General features: G+C 41.9%; 1 protein-coding gene across 1 annotated transcript; it reads left to right on the top strand.

Moving 5' to 3' along the window:
• Positions 1 to 7,155: 7,155 nt before the first annotated feature.
• Positions 7,156 to 8,925, top strand: LOC145219492 (uncharacterized). Its single transcript, XM_080086857.1, has one exon. It carries the CDS (start codon positions 7,156 to 7,158, stop codon positions 8,923 to 8,925), a length of 1,770 nt encoding a protein of 589 aa, XP_079942983.1.
• The last annotated feature ends 49 nt before the right edge of the window (positions 8,926 to 8,974 follow it).

The raw sequence follows: 8,974 nt of genomic DNA, 5'->3' as shown, positions 1-8,974 counted from the left end.
TCTTCACTACGACATGTTTTTTTTTCAAACAACCACTTTTCGACAATAATGTTGGTGACGTTAGGGTGCTTATTTAAGTGTCAATGGCGTTATATTAGTATTTAAATTGTTACACGCACGAATTAATAACCAACGGGAAAAATGTAGCAAAACGTATTGAGAAAAACTCTGTGGGTTAGTCGCTTCATTAAACTAAAATACAATTGAGCAAACAGAAACGCGTGCATGATGCAAGAACTGGTTTGTTAAATACAAATTTCGATTGTACTTTTTCTCACTTAAATCTTTCTTCATTTATAAACTTTTCTGATGTAAACTTTGCCGACCACTCATCTAAGGAATGTGCAGGGGCTCTTTCCAATCGGGAAGTATGCATTTTCCGTTATTTTCGAACATATAATTTTGCAACTCCGCTTTTAATGAGGAGTTTATAATTACTTTTGGAGGTAAACGATTTGGTCCTACAGCTGACGGCCTGGGTTGTCTTTTGCGTAGTATTTCCAAATCCTTCGCCATTTTCTCCCGTCCGTATGCGTCAACCCGTTTCCAAAGGGTTTTGTTAAAGTAATCGTAAAGTACAATATCCTAAACACAAAAGAAACCAAACTGTTACGGAACACAACGTTACTTTAACCCAAATCAAGCCTAGAAATAAAAATGCGCGGTATTCGAATCTATAAACTATCGCTTGACGCGTCTTAAATAACAACAGAAGTTTGCTACTCCTGCCAAGTCATGCGACCTAACGTGTAGAAGCTTATTGTGAAGCGAGTAACAGTGTTATACATAATATCGGATTCCAGAGAGAGCGTTACAAAACTTTTTCTGTGCTTACGTACAATGTTATAGAGTTGCTGGAAGTTTTTCTTCTCCTGTTCATCAATTAGGGATTTTCGATTATAAAATTTTTTGTTCAAATAGGCAAAATTGCTTACAACATCCCAATCGCAACACAGTAGATCCTAACACAAAAAGTATATTTTTCGGTGCAAAACATCTACAGTTTAGCATTGAAATATTCTTGCAAAAAAAAAACAATTATGATTAGCATCAAATCTTTTCACAACGCTTTTAAAAGAAGTCGTTGTTGGTTACATTTTAAGTTAGAACATGTTAAATAGAAATTTGCATCTCAAACAAGCCTTTAGGAGTATGAGAGACTCCTCAAGATATTCAAGCAGCATAACTAGATCCATGTTTTTATCCAATTCTCGTATCTGTCTTTTAATTTCTTTGTCATCGTCCAACATTGAGTCAATTCCTAAATCATATGACTGAGAATTTCGGTACCTGGACACAAAAGTGGGTTTCGTTTTTATCGAGTGTTTGTGACAGATCCAGAAGTCATTTCATAGTATTCAAACAATTTGTTTGCCACATTGGGGCAAATCTCACCTGAAATAGAAAGGAACCGACGAATTGAGCAATAATACAGCTTTTGAAAGGAATTGAGCAGTGTTGGCGTCTGCACGCTGGTTGACGTAAATTGATGGCATTTGGTCGCAGTGGAACGAAGGCGCTTTCAATTTGGGGAAAAAGTTGTAAGAAGAAAGAAAATTGTCCCATGGCTTTCGAATTATTGTAAAATACCTAAAGTAAAATATTTGTTGGTCTTTTCCACTTGTACGCGAAATTAGTTTACTTAACATTACTACCCGACATCAGATGGGCAACTTAACAGGTAAAATACCTTGTATCGGGATGAAAACACCTTTTCATTTCATCCGCATCAAACCTCACATGATTTACATTAATTGCAGATTCTTTCGGAAAACTAAACTTGCACTTGAAGCGACCTGGATATCCTCCTACTAAGCCGATCGGAAATTCCGCAGTCTGCAACTGCAAAGTATAAACCATATAAAGCAGAACCTACATTATCTAATGGAAACGCAACCGCGTGATTTAAATAAAATGTAACTGAGGCAAACTGTTCAAATGTGACAGTTATAAAGGCGGTGGTACAACATTTGTTGATTCCTAGCCCCATTTCAAGCAGGCCTGTAGAACACAAAATATTACAAGGGCTTCAATGGGTAAAACTTTAACAAAAAAACTTGGATTGTTTTCGCTAATGGTTACGGCAAAAATGGTAAGTAAAATTATGCAATACACATGCAAGGTTTTTAAGAATCGAAGCAGTAATAAGTCAAATAGATACGAATATTTTAGCGGCAGCATCCGGAGTAGAACTGCCCCCCAAAGTGACTCTCTTTCAGAACACAAGTGTAATGCAATAAATTATGTGCTAATGAACTGGCAATGCCCTAAAAAGGAAACGAACGTTGTAATTAGTAGTTGCTGCAGTAAATTTCATGGTATTTTATTTCAACAAACCAAAATCTAAAACGATACCTTTCGTTATAACACCACATTAGCTAAAATTACAAACCTCACCTGCGACACGTTATGTTTATTCATGAATTTGTGGAGCAACCACTTCGTAGTACTTGAACCAGTTTTATGGGTCTTTACAAACACGAACTTGAGCACAGGCCTGGAAAATTTTTTATTTCCTATTTTGATCACTGGAGTAATGTTTACGTGTTGTTGAGGCATTGGCTACCAAAATAGGACCGTATAAGAGACAATGCACAATGATAAAGTTATCAAAAATCGTTGCACAAATACAGCACATTATAACTGTTACAGCAGTGGTTCCCAACCGGGGTGCCGCGGCACCCTGGGGTGCCAATTGCAAAGCTCAAGGGTGCCGCGAGATATTAACATTGCATTACTGAGGCCCATTCTTTATTTTAACTTTAACCCGTGCCGTGCGGAATTTATTTATTTTTAGCCGAATTTCAGTAATAAATGTTAAGCACTCATTTATTTCATTTAACACTAGACGGCGATTCGCTTGGTTCATCATGATAACAATGTTGGAAACTTTTGCATGGGAATACGATACATAGCTAACCGATCTATACATACCTAATAGCACGATGCATAGCTAATCGAGAAATGGCTAAGATATAAACCCTTTAACTGCGGCGGGTCCCTTGGCCAAACGGTCTGGCGCGCCTGACCCATATACAGATAAAAAAAAAAACTGATCGAGATTCGTCCCCGGGAGAGTCCTGGGTTCGAACCCCGTGAAAAAAAAAAAAAAAAAAAAAAAAAACATTTGTCAATTTGTAAATCGCGATAGAATACAAACTAGTACGAATTTTGTTTGCCAACTAAGGTACGTTTGAAAGCATATGTGCAAATGGTTCTATGTGCGAGTGGCTTTTTCGTATTGACAAACATAAAAAAAACGACAACGGCAACTTATAGTCGAAGAAGAAATGCGGGTGTCTTTATCGAATGTGCACCCAGATATTAAGGGACTTTGTGCAAGAAGCCAAGCCCAAATTTCACACTGACTTTTGAATAGATACATTTATTTACGCGTGCTATACTGTACAACTTATTCTGTGTTATTACACAAAGTTATTTGAAATACAGAAACCTCATAAAATTGATCCAATTTTGCCAGGGTGCCGCAAACTATTTATCTCTTTGATAAGGTGCCGCGAGGTCAAAAAGGTTGGGAACCACTGTGTTACAGCGAGAATTGCTTAAATGTGCCTTCTTTCTCTGTTTACCAGTGATATGACTTCATTGACTATGACGTAACAAAGCGTCTGCCAGGATTGGTTAGAAATCTCCAGACGTAACAATGCGTGTGATGTCATTAGTGTCGCAATCTTGTCTTGGCCACGTTTTACAGTTTCTTTCTGTGCTGTGAGCAGGCTTTTTAGTAGTTCCAGTTGTGGTGGATCTACGTAGTTTTTTGTAGCTATTTATGTGCTAACATTATAGTGTATTATGTGCAGCTATAAAAACATGAAAGCTAAAGTTATTAAAATGCTGAAACGTCGTAGTTCGTCAAAGTGCCTATAATTCAGTCCTGGATTCCTAACAAGTTGGTACGTAATTTGAATGTGTAAATTGTATGAGTTAAATGTCGTGATAATATTTGTGTATGAGTTAAGAGGTGTTGACTTTCTTAATGTAACATATTCTTGTGCAAGTTTATCGGCCATATTGAATGTGTGTATTGTTGCCGATTGTGACACGTTTCTGTTCGTTTAATAGAGAACCAATGCTGTTGTGCAACCAAGGAGAAATTTGTACCATCAGGCAGACAGTGTTGCGTTCAAGACAAATTAGGAAACCCCCTAGTGCGGCGGTCGGTGCAGATCCAGGCTGCATAGATTTTTAAGCAAATTACGGCCGCTACACTAAAGTTCTCAACTTTGGGACACACGACGATCTGAAGTTTGATAGAAGACGTTTCTTGAATATTGCAACATGGTTGTAACGAAGACATCGCTGAAGGCGATAGTGGACAAACTCAATTCTCTCTACCGAGAAGCAGAAGAATTGATGATCGATAAACAGAATGTAGAAGTCCTGAAGGAGAAGCAGAAGCAAGTCTCTTTAACTTTCGAAGAGTACGTCGAAATGCACTTCGATTACGTCACTTGTCAGAGGCTTGTGGTCTGTATATGCTGTAAATATGCGTCCTTCCAGGAAATACCGAAAATGTCGAACAGATAAATGTAATGCAAGTAATTCCCTATCAAATGTGCTGTATTTGGTTTCAGATGGGCGCAAATGTCGACTGAAAAATGCAAGCGGTTGCCAAATTCCATTTACAAATTGTTCAAGTACTCCACCAATGGCTGTGTCAGAGGCGTCTACTGTAAGGGCTGTGCGCGCGTTTGCCCTGGGGTGAACAAGCATTGAGGCGTTTGCAAGCGCTTGTTTTGCAGCACAAAATGCTGCTTGAACTGCATCTGTTCTAACAAAGATTTTTGGTTCCACTTTATGAGTTAGAGGGGTCGCTCCATCACGGTTGATGTGATGCCCGAGGAAATCAATTTCTGAAAGCCCAAACATACATTTGGTTGGGTTAATTACAAGTCCGTACTGTTTTAATCGTTCAAATAACAAACGTAAATGCTTCTCATGTTCTGAATCTGATTTACTAGCAATTAAAATGTCGTCAATGTAGACAAAAACGAAGTTCAGGTCCTTACAAACCATGTCCATAAGGCGTTGAAATGCCTGTGCCGCATTTTTAAGGCCAAAAGGCATTCGGACAAATTCAAAAAGTCCAAAAGGTGTTATTACCGCTGTCTTGGGAATATCCTGTTTGGCAACTGGAACTTGATGATATCCCCGTACAAGATCAATTTTGGAGAATACCTGAGCTCCCGACAAGTATGCAGAAAAATCCTGTATGTGAGGTATTGAGTATCGGTCAGGTTCTGTAGCAGTATTGAGCCGGCGGTAATCTCCACATGGGCGCCAACCACCTGACGACTTTGGCACCATATGCAGAGGAGATGACCATGGACTCGACGATCTTTGGATAATACCCATATCCAGCATTTTATTAAACTCTTCTTTTGCCAATTGTAACTTTTCTGGTGGCAGCCTTCGAGCCCTGGAGTGAACCGGCGGGCCATCAATAATTATGTGGTGCTCAACGCCGTGCTTTGGTGCAACTTGAGAAAAGCTAGGTTTAAGAATTTGCGGATAGTCATTCAGGATTCGCTGATAGATGTTTGCAGAGGTTGTGATTGCTTGCAGACCCGTAGGCATATGTGGTGCCGCGTGTAGAGCAATGCTTGTAAACGACTTGGCATCAACAAGCCGTTTGTGCCGGAGGTCAACTAGTAAGGAATGCGCCCTTAAAAAATCAGCACCTAATAACGGGTAAGCGACGTTTGCCAGCTCGAATTTCCAGTGGAATTTACCTGTAGCAAGGTGAAGGGAAACAAAGCGCGTACCATACGTACGAATGGTGCTTCCATTTGCTGCTGACAAATTTGGTCCAGTTTGCTGCCTTCGGCGATCTTTTGCCGTTGCTGGGAGTACACTTACTTCAGCCCCTGTATCTACCAAATACTTGCAACCTGATGCCTTATCGAAAACATAAAAGAGGTTTGGTTGCTTGCTGGTCGCCGAAGTTACTTGTGACGATCAGCCAGATCGTTTCCCTGATAGCTGCAAGGGGGACAACACTGTCGAGCTTTGTTGCCAAGACGACTGTGGTAGAAACACATTTTTTCATTTTCCTTGTCACTTCGTCGTCTGGTTTGCCAGTAAGACGGTTTTCTAACTTCCGAGACTAATTGTGGCAATGGGCTTTGTGCAAGCCACAGCGCATCTGCTCGTTGCGCCAGGCGTCGGGGATCGCTAAAATCTTCATTTGCGAGAACGACGCGTATATCGTCTGGCATCTTCTCAAGAAATATATATTCAAAAAGAAAACAGGCCTTGTGGTTTCCAAGCAAGCTTAACATTTCATCCATGAGAGCAGATGGCTTTCTATCACCGAGATCGGGCATGTTAATTAGCTTTGCTGCCCTTTCTTGATCAGATATGGCGTAGGTGTGCAGCAAACGCTTTTTAAGCTCCTTGTAGTTGTGTTCTTCGTTTTCCAACACATCAATACTGCGTTTTGCAGCTTCGTGATCAAGCGCTGCAACCACGTAGAAATACCTGGTGCTTTCCGATGTAATCTTTCTCAGGGCAAATTGTGCTTCAGCCTGTTGAAACCATACGCGTGGATTGGAGGTCCAAAAAGTTGGCAGTTTCAATGTGACTGCATGTTGCTGTTGGGCTTCTTCTGGATTAGACATAGTATTCTTACAAATCCCGTTTGTAAGCTTCGGGGTCACCAAATGAAGCGAGCGTTCACTGTTTATTTCGCGACATCCAAAATAGAATCACTAAATACAACGCGTCATACAAGCGAGGAAAGAGAACGCGAGAAAAAGGCACATTTAACACGCTATGATAAATGCGGGTCGGCAGAGTCGCTACAGATAATTTACCTGTTGTTCCGAATAGGTGCGATAAAAAATGGTCGCATCTTCGTAACGTGAAATTCACGACGCCAATAAATGATGAAGTTCTACTGCTGATCGGACTGGATGTGTCAGAAGCATTTTGGATCGAAGATGAGAGACGAGCGCAGTCAAGACAGTTCTCGGTTGGTCTCTGTTCGGTACTGCTTCGTCTCGTTGTGGCAGATGCAGTGTGCAGCACGTCCAGGTGAACCACGTTAACTTGTCTAATGAGTTGTTGCATCAACAAGTAAAGAAGCTGTGGGAAACTGAGTTTAAAGATTCCAGTCTAGGTTCCAGTGTCGGTATGTCAAAGGAAGACAAATACGCGATGAAGCTAATGAACGATTCTGTGAAATTAGAAGATAACCATTACTGTTTGCGATTGCCGTGGCGTGCAGGATCGCCAAATCTGCCAAACAACCGCACACAGGCTGTGCAAAGGCTGAGCTACCTAAAGCGTCGTTTAAACAACGACAGCCACTTGTGTCAGAAGTACAAGGAGACGATTGACGGCTACCTGAAGAATGAATACGCGCAGCGTCTTACAGCAGATGATCAAAAGGAAGAGAAGAGGTCAATTTGGTATTTGCCACATCACCCGGTTCTTCACCCGCAGAAGCCAGGGAAGGTCAGAGTAGTGTTTGACTGCGCAGCAAAATTTCGGGACACGTCCTTGAACAAGCAGCTGTTGCAGGGTCCCGACATGATGAATAGCCTGGTTGGCGTTCTTTTACGGTTCCGGCAAGAGGCTATTGCCATTGTTGCAGACGTCGAGGCAATGTTCCACCAAGTGAGAGTGGATCCTAGGGATATTGACTGTCTACGATTCGTCTGGTGGCCGGACGGAGACATGACGAGGGAGCCAGTAGATTTCCAAATGCTGGTCCATTTGTTTGGAGCGACGTCGTCGCCGTGTTGTGCAAGTTTTAGTTTGCGGCGTACCGCAGACGACAATTGTCACGCATTTTCAGAAGATACCGTTGCTACAGTGCGACGCAATTTTTATGTGGACGACTGTTTAAAGTCTGTCGCTACTTTACAGGAAGCCAAGCAGTTGGTGCAGGAGATTCGCGCGCTTTTGCAGCGTGGAGGTTTTCACTTGAGGAAGTGGTTGAGCAACGACGAAAGAGTCTTAGATGATGTACCTACGAGCGACTCAGCGAAGTCTTCATTTTCTTTGAAAGATGACACAGGTCAAGTGGAACGTGTTCTTGGGGTGAGCTGGAATTGTCGTACCGATACGTTTCAATTTGATGTCAAGATAAAGGAAAAGCCGATTACCAGACGAGGCATATTGTCTGTAGTGAGTTCTCTTTTTGATCCTTTGGGGTTTGTTGCTTCAGTTGTCTTGCAGGCGCGAATGTTGCTGCAAGATTTGTGCAGACAGGGTGTTGGATGGGACGAGGAAGTACCAGAAGATATCGCCACTGCGTGGCGCCGTTGGATTTCCGAGTTGCCGGAACTTTCTTCTGTTCAAATACCCAGATGTTTGAAGGCAAGTCAATTGGGAAGAATCAAGGTATGCGAATTGCACCATTTTGCCGATGCATCGTCGCATGGTTACGGAACCGTGTCATACCTTAGGGTTGAAGATGTAAACAGGTGTGTTTGTTGTACCCTTTTGTTGGCAAAAGCTAGACTAGACCCACTGAAAGTCATTTCTATTCCGCGACTTGAGCTGACAGCAGCTACACTTGCTGTAAAAATGGACCAGGTTCTCACAAGGGAGTTGGACCTGAAGATTGAAAAATCAACTTTCTGGACAGATTCTACGTCTGTACTGCGATGCATCAACAACACGACCAAGCGTTTTCCTGTCTTTGTGGCAAATCGGCTGACGAAGATAGATGAAAGGTCTGATGCTTCACAGTGGAAACATGCACCAACAGCGCTCAATCCGGCTGACGACGCGTCGCGGGGTTTAAGAGTTGCTGCGTTGGTAAAATGCGAGAGATGGTTTGCTGGACCTTGGCCTACGAGTCCTTTGACTCCAGACGTTCTACCAGAGGAGTTTGTGCTGAAAGAGCGAAAGGGAGTCCAGTTCATCTTGTTTCTCCGAAATTCGACTGCATAAATCAGTTGATCAATCGATACTCGTCTTGGAAAAGACTGAAGAAGGCTGT

This window comes from Phallusia mammillata, chromosome 3 (genome assembly GCF_965637545.1).
Source record: "Phallusia mammillata chromosome 3, kaPhaMamm4.hap1.1, whole genome shotgun sequence".
Taxonomy (NCBI): Eukaryota; Metazoa; Chordata; class Ascidiacea; order Phlebobranchia; family Ascidiidae; genus Phallusia; species Phallusia mammillata.
This window is presented reverse-complemented; position numbering and strand designations above follow the sequence as displayed.

Coding starts and splice junctions, on each gene's coding strand:
- LOC145219492 (XM_080086857.1), top strand. CDS start 7,156: ATGTCAAAGGAAGACAAATACGCGATGAAGCTAATGAACGATTCTGTG.